This window comes from Aulonocara stuartgranti (assembly GCF_965226115.1).
Source record: "Aulonocara stuartgranti genome assembly, chromosome: 23".
In the NCBI taxonomy this organism is placed as follows: domain Eukaryota; kingdom Metazoa; phylum Chordata; class Actinopteri; order Cichliformes; family Cichlidae; genus Aulonocara; species Aulonocara stuartgranti.
In genome coordinates this window covers 16251362-16265126 of record NC_138958.1, presented here as the reverse complement: position 1 = coordinate 16265126, position 13765 = coordinate 16251362, and the positions used below count along the sequence as shown (strand labels likewise).

Sequence of the window (13765 nt, the reverse complement as noted above, 5' to 3'; positions counted from 1 at the left end):
GACGCAGACTGGGGCATGTTCAGAAACAGCTCCGACGATGACGTCAACGTGTTTACGGAAGCGGTTGTGGGATTCATCGGGAAACTAGCGGATGATACCGTGGAGACAAAGACTATCACAACGTTTCCCAACCAGAAGCCGTGGGTGGATAAAACCATCCGCGACGCTCTGAGATCCCGCACCGCTGCCTACAACACGGGACTCATGACGGGGGACATGGACCCGTACAAAGCCGCGTCATATAACGTGCGGAGGGCGGTGAAAGAGGCGAAGCAGCGCTACGGGAGGAAACTAGAGTCACAACTCCAACAGAGTGACTCTAGGAGCCTGTGGCGGGGACTAAGGACAATAACGGACTACAAAGCACCAACAACCGGTATGACGAACGCGGCCGTGACTCTGGCAGACGAGCTGAACACTTTCTATGCTCGCTTCGAGGCTGCAGCTAAGGTCTCCAACAATGCTAGTGTTAGCGGCGCTAACGGCTGCAGACAGGAAGATACTGCCAGCACCGGAAACGTGCTCGTCATCTCCGAGCATGAAGTAAGGAGAGCCTTCAAGAGAGTGAACACCAGGAAAGCAGCAGGACCAGACGGCATCCCAGGTCGTATCCTAAGAGACTGCACATACCAGCTAGCTCCTGTGTTCACTGAGATATTCAACATCTCTTTATCTCAGTCGGTGATCCCCACATGCTTCAAAGAGTCCATCATTGTTCCTGTCCCGAAGAAACCCCACCCTGCTTCTCTCAATGACTATCGCCCTGTAGCCCTCACCTCAGTAGTGATGAAGTGCTTTGAACGCCTGGTCAGAGACTTCATCATTTCTTCACTACCAGACACACTGGACCCACTACAGTTCGCTTACCGTCCAAATCGTTCCACAGACGATGCCATCTCTCATCTCCTCCACACATCACTCACTCACTTGGACACTAGAAGGGGGAATTATGTTAAAATGCTCTTCATAGACTACAGCTCTGCATTTAACACCATAATTCCCTCCACACTCACCACCAAGCTGGAGCATCTGGGACTCAGCTCATCTATGTGTCAGTGGATCTCCAACTTCCTAACTGGCAGACCACAGGCAGTAAGGATGGGCGGACATGTCTCAGCCTCCACCACTCTCAGCACTGGAGCCCCCCAGGGGTGTGTTCTGAGCCCCCTGCTGTACTCTTTGTACACATATGACTGTGTGGCCACTACCAGCTCCACCACCATCATCAAGTTTGCTGACGACACCGTCGTGGTGGGCCTGATCTCTGATAACAACGAGACGGCCTACCTGAAGGAGATTAGGAATCTGGAGAACTGGTGCCAGAGGAACAACCTCCTTCTAAACGTCAGTAAGACAAAGGAGCTGATAGTGGACTTCAGCACTAAGCAGGAGAGGAACTACCAGACCCCCATCATCAACGAGTGCCCAGTGGAGAGAGTGGACAGCTTCAAATACCTCGGAGTTCACATCACGCAGGACCTGTCATGGTCCTGTCACATCAACACCGTGGTGAAAAAGGCCCGACAGCGTCTCTACCACCTCAGACGCTTGAGAGACTTCCAACTGCCCTCCAAGGTGCTCAGGAACTTTTACTCGTGCACCATAGAGAGCATCCTGGCGGGAAACATCTTAACCTGGTTCGGGAACAGCACCATGCAGGACAGACGAGCTCTACAGAGGGTTGTGCGGTCAGCTGAGCGCACCATCCGCTCCGAGCTCCCTGACCTGCACTCAATCTACAGCAGGCGGTGCTGGACCAAGGCCAGGAAGATCGTGAAGGACCTCAGCCATCCCAACAACAGACTGTTCTCTCTGTTGAGGTCAGGAAAGCGATTCCGCTCCCTGAAGACCAACACAGAGAGACTGAGGAGGAGCTTCTTCCCGCAGGCGATACGGTCTCTCAATCACACCACCACACAGTACTGACCCACACATACAGTTCTTACACACACACTGGACATTCTGGACATTGTTTTTGCACAACACTGGTCACTATATTCTTCATTTCCGGTTAATACTTGTACAGCTGCTGTTATTGTGTATATATTTATTTATATTTAGATTTCTTCATACATTCTTATATAGTTCTATATTGTGTATTGTGTATTTTGTTGTACAGTTATTTTATTTTCAACTTTAATTTATATATTTTATCTTATTCTTCCCAGTTAAATTTACCCTTCATTCTAATTTGTGTTGTACAGTTATTTCATTTTTAACCTTAATTTATATTTTATTCCTTCCTAGTTAAATTTACCCTTTTTAATTTTTCATATTTATTTCCTATCTTATTCATAGCCTTTTCCTTTTTTGTTTTCTTTAGGTCACGAGCAGTTGTCCAAGCATTTCACTGCATATCGTACTGTGTATGACTGTGTACGTGACAAATAAAATTTGAATTTGAATTTTGAATTTGAATTTGAAATCCCGCAGTGCCAGACGTGTTCCGCTGCTGAAGCCAGTGCATGTCCAGGCCCGTCTGAAGTTTGCCAGAGAGCACATGGATGATACAGCAGAGGATTGGGAGAATGTCATGTGGTCAGATGAAACCAAAGTAGAACTTTTTGGTATAAACTCAACTCGTCGTGTTTGGAGGAAGAAGAATACTGAGTTGCATCCCAAGAACACCATACCTACTGTGAAGCATGGGGGTGGAAACATCATGCTATGGGGCTGTTTTTCTGCCAAGGGGACAGGACGACTGATCCGTGTTAAGGACAGAATGAATGGGGCCATGTATCGTGAGATTTTGAGCCAAAACCTCCTTCCATCAGTGAGAACTTTGAAGATGAAACGAGGCTGGGTCTTCCAACATGACAATGATCCAAAACACACCGCCCGGGCAACAAAGGAGTGGCTCCGTAAGAAGCATTTGAAAGTCCTGGAGTGGCCTAGCCAGTCTCCAGACCTTAACCCCATAGAAAATCTGTGGCGGGAGTTGAAAGTCCGTGTTGCTCGGCGACAGCCCAAAACATCACTGCTCTCGAGAAGATCTGCATGGAGGAATGGGCCAAAATACCAGCTACTGTGTGTGCAAACCTGGTAAAGACCTATAGTAAACGTTTGACCTCTGTTATTGCCAACAAAGGTTATGTTACAAAGTATTAAGTTGTATTTTTGTTATTGACCAAATACTTATTTTCCACCCTAATTTACGAATAAATTCTTTACAAGTTCTACCATGTGGATTCATGGATTATTTTTTTTTTGACATTCTGTCTCTCACAGTTGAAGTGTACCTCTGGTGCAAATTACTGACCTCTGTCATCATTTTAAGTGGGGGAACTTGCACAATCGGTGGCTGACTAAATACTTTTTTGCCCCACTGTATTTCCCTATGGGGACTAACACGCACACTTTATTTTATTACTTTATGAGTTGGAATGCTGCTGCGACACTCAAGAACAGCTGCAGAAAGCTATTGACTTTAATTTTGGTTCAAAGATACCACAAGGGATTTTTCAGTGGCTGTTGAACTTGTCCTCTCTGTTGAGGTTAGTGTATAGATTATTCACAAACTTAGTATGGATAGATCAGTTGCACTGTATGTACTGCATTGCAAAAAGTCCTGCCATTTTATGATATGATATACAGAAGATATACAACAGATACATTAAAATTAAAACTGAATTTATGACAGTAAGGAAGCCACAAAAGTGTTTAAACTGTTGTTTGCTGAATTGATTATATTGTTTTTGTTTTAGTTACAGTAGTAATAAGGAGGCATTGAATATATGCTTTGCTTCTCATTTGAACACATTAACTTAGAGATATGTTACAAGCAATTTTTAAATGACACTAAGTATGTATATAAAACACCTACAAATAAAGTGAACATCCATCCAATCATTTTCTTCTTATCTGAGTTGCTTTGGCAGCAGCAGGATATTCCAGATGTTGTTTTCCCCAGCAACATTTTCCAGTTCTTCTTGGGGGATCTTGAGATTTTCCCAGGCCGGATAAGATATAATCTCTCCTGTGTGCTCATGGGCTACCCTGGGCTTCTTTTTGACTGAGCATGCCAGTAAGACCTCCAACAGAAGATATATAGGAGGCATCTCGAGATGCCTGAAACATCTCCGCTGACTCTCTCATGCAAATGAGCAGAGGCTCTAATCTAAGCTCATTACCAGTGTGTGAATGTGAGAGTGAATGAATAGTGGTATTGTAAAGCACTTTGGGTGCCTTGAAAAGCGCTATATAAATCCAATCCATTATTATTATTATTATTATTATTATTATTACCAGACAACTTAGGCTGAGGTTAGAAACCATGTAGAGGAATTCCATTTCAGTTGCATGTATCCACAGTCTAATTCTTTTACTCATTTCTCAGAGCTCATGGCCATAAATGAGTGAGTTTTTGGAATTTTTAACTTCTCTTAAGGGAAAGTGATGACTGGATTTTTACAATAGCGGTTACTCGAGGTGGATGGTAGCACTTCTGCTATTGTTTTTTAAGCCTTTGTTACTGTTGCAATCAGTCATAATATTCGTCTACACCTAGTACATGTTGTCTACCCCAAGTATATATATTTAAGGCTCGGGGGAATGATGTTGCTTGGCTATTTATTCAAACTGCATGGACCTTAAGTAAGTGAATTTTATTTTATTTTCTTAATGATGGCAAAAAAAAGTGATGACAATTGTTCATATTGGCTGAATATTTAAAAATCATTTCTGTTCGAAGTAACTTAAAGGGCTGAAGGAGAAAAGGACAAAAGAAGAGCACAATAATAGTGAAGATAACATTGGAATGAAGATAAAAGGTGCCCAGTAACATGGACACAACTCTTCCCTGGATAGATGAAACCTGTGAAGGACAAACAGTGTTTCTGGTAGTGACAGGAGAGCAGTCAGGATAATCAGACAAGCCTGCCCATAATGATAACTGAATGATGAATTAAGCAGGATATGGCACAGACAAATAATGTGTTCTTCTGTCCATTTGTTATACAAGTTCTGTACTGACCTTTATAAATCCTGAATGTTTTCCAGGGTTAGCATAGTAAATAGGACAAACTCCAAATGAGAACTTTGAGTATTTCCATGTTTTGTTTTGTTTTTTATAAAGTCTCTGTAATGATAGAGTTACTTTGAATTACACAAGTAACAAGTTTTGTCTGTTTTTGTTGTAGCCTCTCAAGTTTCTGACTATGTTTTCTTTTTCTTTTTTTTATCTCTCTAGTTGGGTTGTCAAAGGAAGCACGAGGAAGTCTGACATCTTTGTTGGTTCAGCCCATCTCTGCCCTCCTCGCCAAGACATTGCTGTCATCGCCATCCACGGGCCAGGAAGGCTCTTGTATTCCTCTAGCAATGCCTCCCAATACAGGTAAGCACACAGACTACAGGAAACCAGAGTTGCTAATAATGTCTCATTCAACAGAAAGTGTTTTCAAAAGTATGAGGGTTTTTTTTTTTAATTGATAAAAACAAACCAGCTTCAATCACAAGCGAAAAGTTACAGCATGCATGAATGGGGCAGTGTATGGAGCACATGAGTGACACAGCTTTAGGACATGTTTGGATTAAACCAGGCATTATGATCAATGAAGCATTGTGCTTAAAAGCATAGGATATAGATTTATCAGTTCATCTAGGTTCTATTAGTCTCCCTTATCCTTAGGGTGCCTATTGTGGCTCGCCTTGTAATCGGAAGGTTGCCGGTTCGAGCCCCGGCTTGAACAGTCTCGGTCGTTGTGTCCTTGGGCAAGACACTTCACCCGTTGCCTACTGGTGGTGGGCAGAGGGCCCGGTGGCGCCAGTGTCCGGCAGCCTCGCCTCTGTCAGTGCGCCCCAGGGTGGCTGTGGCTACAATGTAGCTTACCATCACCAGTGTGTGAATGTGTGTGTGAATGGGTGGATGACTGGATATGTAAAGCGCTTTGGGGTCCTTAGGGACTAGTGAAGCGCTATATAAATACAGGCCATTTACCATTTCATTTACCATTGTGAGTTTAGGGTCTGTGTCTAGAGCTTGCATTTTTGTACTGGATCTGTCTGTCTTCCATCCAAAACCACTCTGTTAGGACAACTTTCTTAACCACTGCATATGTATATATAGCACTCATAGTTGAAAATAGTCTAGTTAGACTCACTGAGTGAAAAAGTTACACATATAACTTTTCTAAATTGGACCTCTGTGATCCTGTGGAAGCTTCCAACCCTACTGCTGTTGAGCTCTCATTACATTACTTATAGATTTTAAATAGAAAACATTATAAATGTTATTTAAGGTAGAGCAGCTTGATGCATGAATGTAAAAAGGCAGAAAGGAGTATAAGAGGTAAGAGACATATAAGGAGGATTATGTGACAGTCATGGTGGAGATTAAAGAAGGGACTGATTCATTACTATAGCTTATTGTTACTGGTTCTTTTTAGCTACTAGTATATTACCCAAAGTTTATGGTGACATACAGTTTTAGTTTAATCATTATAGGAGCATGTTTTGTGCTGATGCTTAAACATAGGTTGAGAAAAACTATGATGAGCTATTTATGCTAATTAGCAGTAACAAAATGTTGTATTTGCTAGTTCAATTCAATTCAATTTTAATTATACAGCGCCAAATCACAACAACAGTTGCCTCAAGGCGCTATATATTATAAGGTAGACCCTACAATAATACATGCAAATCCAACAATGATATGACCCCCTATGAGTAAGCACTTTGCAGTGTAAATGTCTGAGAGCAACATAAAAGCTAGTTTTGTAAAAGTAATGGCAAAAGATGTGTAAAACGTTAACTGAGAATCCATCACATTAAAGAAGAGACAAAAGAGATAAAGGTCAGAATGACACCCCTAGTGTTGACCTGTCAGTAGGCAAATACATAGAGAAAGTCAATAATTTCCTTTGTGGAGCGGCTGCAATAAAAAGGGAAAAAACCCTCTTTTAATATAAAATCATCCTGGGCTGAACTGGATTCACGTTTGATGGCCATCTGCCTCAACTGATTGAAGTTAGGGAAGAGCAGAGACAGAGGAAAGCTGAGCACTTAGAAGCAATAAAAAAATATGTCAAATATCAACCAGTGATTCTATTTACTATAGCAGGTAGGGCTGCTTGATTATGGCAAAAATGATAATCACGATTATTTTCACTAAAATTGAGATCTCGATTATTTGACGATATTTATTTAACCCTTTAAGACCTACCATAGAACCAAGTCCGCCAGAGCTTATATTATTTTTTTTACATGTTGTAGTGCCATTTGTGGGAGCATTTCAAGTTGCTATACATCAATACAACTGTTATAGCCCATATTTTAATAATATGTATGCATTAAGTCCATAGTAACTACATTAATTGCAAAAAAGTGCAATAAATTACAAAAAAACCTGAAAATCGTTTTTGTTTTTTTTACATATATTTCTACTTGGAGAAATTTAAGAGGTTTATCCCTCAAAACTTTAAATACAAAAAAGTTGCAAAAAATAGTTTACAACAACAGGAAATTTATTTTGAGCGTCTTCATAGTTTTATTTTGGAGATACAGCAATTTTTATATACTGCAGGAAAAACAAAAAAACAATCCTATGATGCAAATTTGCAAAGAAAACAGCATGTGCATCAAAATAAACTATTTCCAGCAGTGCAATAGGAGTTCTAAGCATCCCAGAAACTATTCAGAAAAGTCAAACAAGGCCTACAAGTAAAAAACTACATTTTTAGCGAAAATGACGTCACTTCCTGTTTCGGGCAGGAAATGGCGACATGCGATAGTTCTCGCTGACGGCTGTTTCAATGTGGGAAGTGTTACGAAAAGCTGATCGGATCGGCAAAGCCTGTTTCTGGAATATTATGTTTTTGTTCCTGCAAGCGCTTTTTATGCAATTTTTGCAAAGCTTTATGTGGAAGGAAACCATGACTGAGGACAAGCTGATGGCATTAGATGTAAGTTTCATATGCAAAAAACACTATTGCGCTAGCTTACATGGTTCAGGTTCTACAGCAGGGGTGTCAAACTCAAATACACAGTGGGCCAAAATTCAAAACTGGAACAAAGTCGCGGGCCAACGTTAATATTTATTGAAAAAAATCTTCCTCCAGATATAACAAGGAACCTTTTCTTACAGACTCAAATAAGTTTTGCTGAAAAACTGAATATGGAATAAGCAACGCTTAATACTGAACGATATAGAACTTATATAAACATATATAACTTAATATTGCACACATGCAAAATTGAAATTCCAATTAAATAACATATCACTGGAATGCATTTCTTAAATAAAAATTGTATTTGCAGCCTTCTGATTTAAATTTTAGCAACTTTTTCCCCAGGCTAATAATAAATGTAAAAATAAAATAACAATAATAAACCACTTAACTAATAAAAATATCATTAAACGTGAAACCATTCAAGCCCATGTCTGGGAGTAGCAAGACAAATTGCACAAAGAAAATGGTAATTATAGCTCAGTTTGCTACACACTGATCTACTCTGATGCGTCCAAGCCAGATACCTGGCATCTCTTCTTGGATGCTAGTTCCTCAATGTCTGGGCTCAGGCTCTGAGCTGAGGAAATCCTCAGGATCGAGTGAAGGTGTTCATCGGTCAGACGTCTCCTGTGAGATGTTTTGGCCATCTTCATTGAGGAGAATAGTTGCTCACATAGGTAAGTGCTGCCGAACATGGAGAGCATCTGAGCAGCGTGGGTGCGGAGCCCAGGCATTGTGTCAGGGATGAAATGTGGAAATTGCGAAGCGCCCACAGCATCATACTTTGATTTCAGCGTGTCACTACACTGGAGTTCAATCAGCTCCATTTGGAGGTTTGTTGGTGCTTTTGCCACGTCAACTGCAAAAGGATTACTGAGAAGTTCAAATCGACATTTCTGGGCGTCAAAGTCGGCAAACCGCCGGGTAAACTCAGTACTGAGTACACAGAGTTTTTCAGCAAACTGTACGCATGGGAACACAGCAGTAGAGATTTGCATGTTCATCGTTTGGCAGCAGGGAAAATGGCCCAGGTTTCCTTGTAGCATCTGATTCTGCCACAGGCACAATTTCGTTTTAAAAGCCCTCACTGCAGCGTACATATCTGTGATGATACGCCCCCGTCCCTGAAGCTGCAGGTTCAGCGCATCGAGATGGCTCGTGATATCACACATAAAGGCCAGCTCACACAGAAACTCTTGCTCCCTGAGCTCAGCTGTGTCTTGCCCTTTGCTTTCCAGAAACTGAAATATTTCCTCGCGTAGCTCGAAACATCTGTTCAGTACTTTCCCTCGGCTTAACCACCTCACCTCCGTGTGATACGGCACGTCTCCGTATTCCGAACCACACTCCTCAAGAAAAGATTTGAATTGGCGGTGATTCAGACCTTTGGCTCTTATAAAGTTAACTACTCGTGTTACTGCGGTCATAACATGTTCCATCTTTAGGGCTTTACCACAAAGTGATTCTTGATGTATGATGCAGTGATAAACAGTCAGCTCACCTGCACAGTTCTCCGCTCGCATCTTCTCCCGTACCCTGCCCACCAGTCCACTCCTTTGACCACACATCGCTGGTGCACCATCTGTCGTTAACCCCACAAGTTTTTCCCATGGCAACTTCATTTCAGTTAGACATTTGGAAACCTCTTCAAATATTTCCTTCCCTGTGGTTGTTCCATGCATTGATTTTAATCCTAAAAGTTCTTCCGTAACACAGAGAGTTGAGTCCACACCACGGATGAAGACTGAAAGCTGGGCAGTATCAGAGGCGTCGCTGCTCTCATCCACAGCGAGGGAGAATGCAACGAAACTGTTTCCCTTCTCCATCAGCTGGTTATTTAGATTGTTGGCAAGTTCACGTGTGCGATCAGCTACTGTGTTTCTGCTCAGGCTAACATTTGAAAATGCTTGCTTTTTCTCTGGGCACACAACGTCACAAACTTTCATCATACAACTTTTCACAAACTCTCCCTCACTGAAGGGCCGGGCTGATTTTGCGATCTCTGCTGCCACAACAAAACTAGCCTTTACAGCAGCCTCACTTTGTGATATGGCTTTTTTGAACATAGTCTGTTGTGAAACAAAACTTCTTTTCATCTCTTCTGCTTTCCGGCGCCTTTGAGTCATGTCCAGGTCCTTGTACTTCTCTTGGTGTTTCGTTTCATAGTGTCGTCTAATGTTGTACTCCTTGGTTAAAGCCACATGAGCTCCACATACAAGACAAACAGGTCTGTCTTTTACATAGGTAAACAGATATTCTGTCTCCCACCTGTCCAGGAAGCTCCTGTTTTCGTTCTTTCTTTTCGCCATTTTGGGAGAGGTAGCGCGGCAGTATTCGCGCGGTTGCTATGACTACAGTCAACAGAGGAGAGGGCGTTAATGGGTCCTGTCCTGACTGACGCGCCAAAACACCAACAGAGCATCCTGGGAGTTGTAGTATTAGCAGTACATGCGCTGCTTAAGACCGGCGGGCCAGCTCTAATAGTAATTTGGTATGGCCTCGCGGGCCAAATGTAATTAGGCTGCGGGCCAAATTTGGCCCGCGGGCCAGAGTTTGACACCTATGTTCTACAGGGACTCAAAAATAGTTACACAAAACAGAGTGTGCTGCTCTGACCGGCTTTAAAGGGTTAACAATAACAATGTATTGAATAATGACTTTAAAAAAAATAATATAAAATAGTGTGCAAATACTGATAACAGTGCAAATGTTTGCAATATAAAAAATAAATGAAAAATGTAAACATCTATGTTTAGTGATGTAGCAAAGTTTACACACTGTGTCTACTTGATCCACGATCCGCGAACCCATAATGTTTCCACACCACTGAAGTTTTTTTACCTCTCTTTTACCGGTCCGTGAGTTGTTTGGTACCGGGCCGCGAGAGTTGAGGCTCAGGTGTGAAATGTATGGTTTTCAGGGTTTTTATCGGTTTTCAGCATTATTTTGTTATCGTTTTGATCGTTAAATCTGTTTTCCTGGGTCTTTTCACGTGTGTTATGAATAAATCTTCTTTTTTCGGTACCGGTACTAGTTTTATTTTGTTGTATTTGTCCGTGACACCTTAAAGGCCGGTCCGTGAAAATATTGTCGGGCATAAACCGGTCCGTGGCGCAAAAGAGGTTGGAGACCGCTGGTGTAGAGTATATTATCAACTGTCCTACAGATGTCCTGCTGCAATCCAATTACAGGCTTTGCATGGATCCCTTTCAATCATTTTGAGTCCAGTATCAGGGCATGTCACAGTCTGTCTATAATTACACTAAAGACATCTGTCCTAGATTTGATTCAGACTAGAGCTGAAAAAAAATTATTTGGTTTAAAAATTAGCTAATCAAAAGAAAAATATTTAGCTTAAAATTTGAATCAATACATATTTAAAACATGTTTACATGTTCAATCACAAATCATCTTTAGTTCGGGTTAGTTACTTTAGCTCTGGCTTTTCTTCATCACTTGACTGGATATTAGCCCCTGTTAAATAGAAGAAAGAAGTTATTTAACAACATGAAACTGACTGCCAGCCAAAACATTTTCAAATGAAATTAATAGGTCCAGTGCTGAACTAGAAATAATTTGGAAAATATTTATTAACTGCTGGATGTTTATTAATTTATTTCATCATAGATGTGGGGATATTTTTTAATCACAAGACAGCATTAAACAGAGACGTTTAAAACAAACACACAAAAGGCGCATAAAGTTACATAACCAATAAAACATAAAATAAAGTGTTAAAAGAAAGTCTAGATTTGAAATGCAAGAATAAGTGTGTGAGATGCTGTTTCTGCAGCACTCACATGGATAACCTTCACCAGCACCTACCCATGCTTGCATATCAGTCACACTCTATGGTGACTCATGGAGTTCATAACCTGGAATTTCCAGCAAACATTGCTTGGTTAACTCACAGATGTGACCCAAATGCCTCCTCACCACTGCAACTCTAAGGTTTTGTGGAAGGGTTTAAAAAGCAGCATGTCCTGAGCGAATCTTAAGTCCTTTGTTTTTTATTCTCTATATGTTCTCCATATGGAATACATCGTCATATCATTTTATAGAATTTACTAATCTAGATTTGCAATTAGTACAAAATTTGTACACTACATTAACAGCATTGAGGTCATAGTCAAACATATCTGGTTTAAAGGATAATTCATAGTGGGTTTTGGTACCTAAAGATTTTACATGCATTCAGAGCATGTGAAAAATTTTTTAATCAATCACTGAACTGTCTAAAAATGATTTTACGGTAAATTTACTTACTTAGAATTGGAATTTAAATTGGTGACTGAGGGCTTCTGGAAGATGAGTTGTATTGTGTACAGTATCAAAAAACAAGTAAAATCTGCTATAGACGGAAAAAAAATATTGAACCATACAAATATGAATCCACTTATTCCCATCCTAAAGTAAGACACAAAACAGTTACTGATTTGGAGTTTTAGGCCAGAATGAACAAGCGTGGCCTACATTTTCATTTTGGCTTGCATGGATAAGAGAAACTTGGGAGAGTTTTGAAAATAGTCTACCTGTGTGCATCGTCATTTAAAAGAAATGCTTCTATCTAATCTAAACTGAAAATCAAAACGTAAATAGCAGCCTTATTATAACAAGTTGCACATTTATGTTACTGAAAGTTGAAAATTGTTCAAATTTGATGGAACCCAAACAAAGTGCAACAATGCTGCAGCCATTTTTAATAGTATTATTTGAGACTCTTAATTTTGAATGTGCCAGAACTATGAAAAATGTTTCCAGACAAAGAGTGTCTAGATTGAGTGCTGACATTTTTTAGGTTTTATTTCTGGCACTCTGGTTGATTTGACAACACCATGTCTGGTCGTTTTTATTCATTTTTCACTGCTGTGCAAAAATTCAGTTTTTCAGAATAAGACAGCTATAGAAACTGATAAAAGAAGTTAAATTTGAGGGGCAACAGGGGACCTGATCCATTATACTCTATATTTTATATCACCTGTTACTACAGCATTGTATTTCTATACAGATTAACTGTAATATAATAGAATAAATAGTTTGAAAGACATCATTACAACAGACCTCCTTCTGCTAAAAGATGCAAACAATATAGGCAATACATCTGAGCAAAAATAATTTTTTCCAAATGTGATAATTAGGCTGGTGCTGAGAGAAAAGAAACAGAAACGGAAGAAAGCAATCAGCGAATGTCAAAGAGGCTAAGAAGCTCATAAAAGAAAATATATATGAACACTACTTGCAAGTAGTATTTAAATGTTTTAATACTGCTGTGGAATGCTATGCAATGTGTGTAAGTTAGATTGCTAATGATGAACTACATTTTTCTGAATAATTCTGATTATAACTAAAAATATATGTTTTTGTACCACTATTTTTTTTTTTTTCAAATATGACCATCATTGCACCTGTTAGTGGGTGGGACATATTAGGTAGCAAGTAAACAGTTTGTGTTGGAAGCAGGAGTGAAGACTAGATAACTGGGTCAGAGTATCTTGGAAGCTGGAGGTCTTGTGTGGTGCCCCCAGTCTGCAGTAGTCAGTATCCTTCAAAATTGGTCCAAGAAAGTAACAGTGAAGTAACTGTGACAGTGTAATGGGTGATCAAGGCTCATTGTTGTATTTGGGGAACAAAGGTTGGTCCCATTAGATGAGCTACTGTAGCTTCAGTTACCAAACAGTTTAACGTTGATGGTTGGGTGTATTTGCATCAATTTTTCTTGTGAACACATGGCATCAGGATATATAATAGGAAGGAGGAGGTAGTGTGATGCTTTGGGGAAAGTGCTGCTGAGAGGTCATAGGTCCTGCCACGTGGATGTT

The 13765-nt window shown here is 40.4% G+C and overlaps 1 protein-coding gene across 11 annotated transcripts in view; it reads left to right on the top strand.

Moving 5' to 3' along the window:
- naaladl2 (N-acetylated alpha-linked acidic dipeptidase like 2) overlaps positions 1-13765 on the top strand; it is a 549411-nt gene that overhangs the window by 347409 nt on the left and 188237 nt on the right. For all 11 annotated transcript variants that reach the window (XM_082524424.1, XM_082524421.1, XM_082524418.1 and 8 more), the window contains one exon: positions 5189-5332. In XM_082524424.1, coding sequence (XP_082380550.1) covers positions 5189-5332 — 144 coding nt within the window. The remainder of the gene's footprint in view (positions 1-5188; positions 5333-13765) is intronic.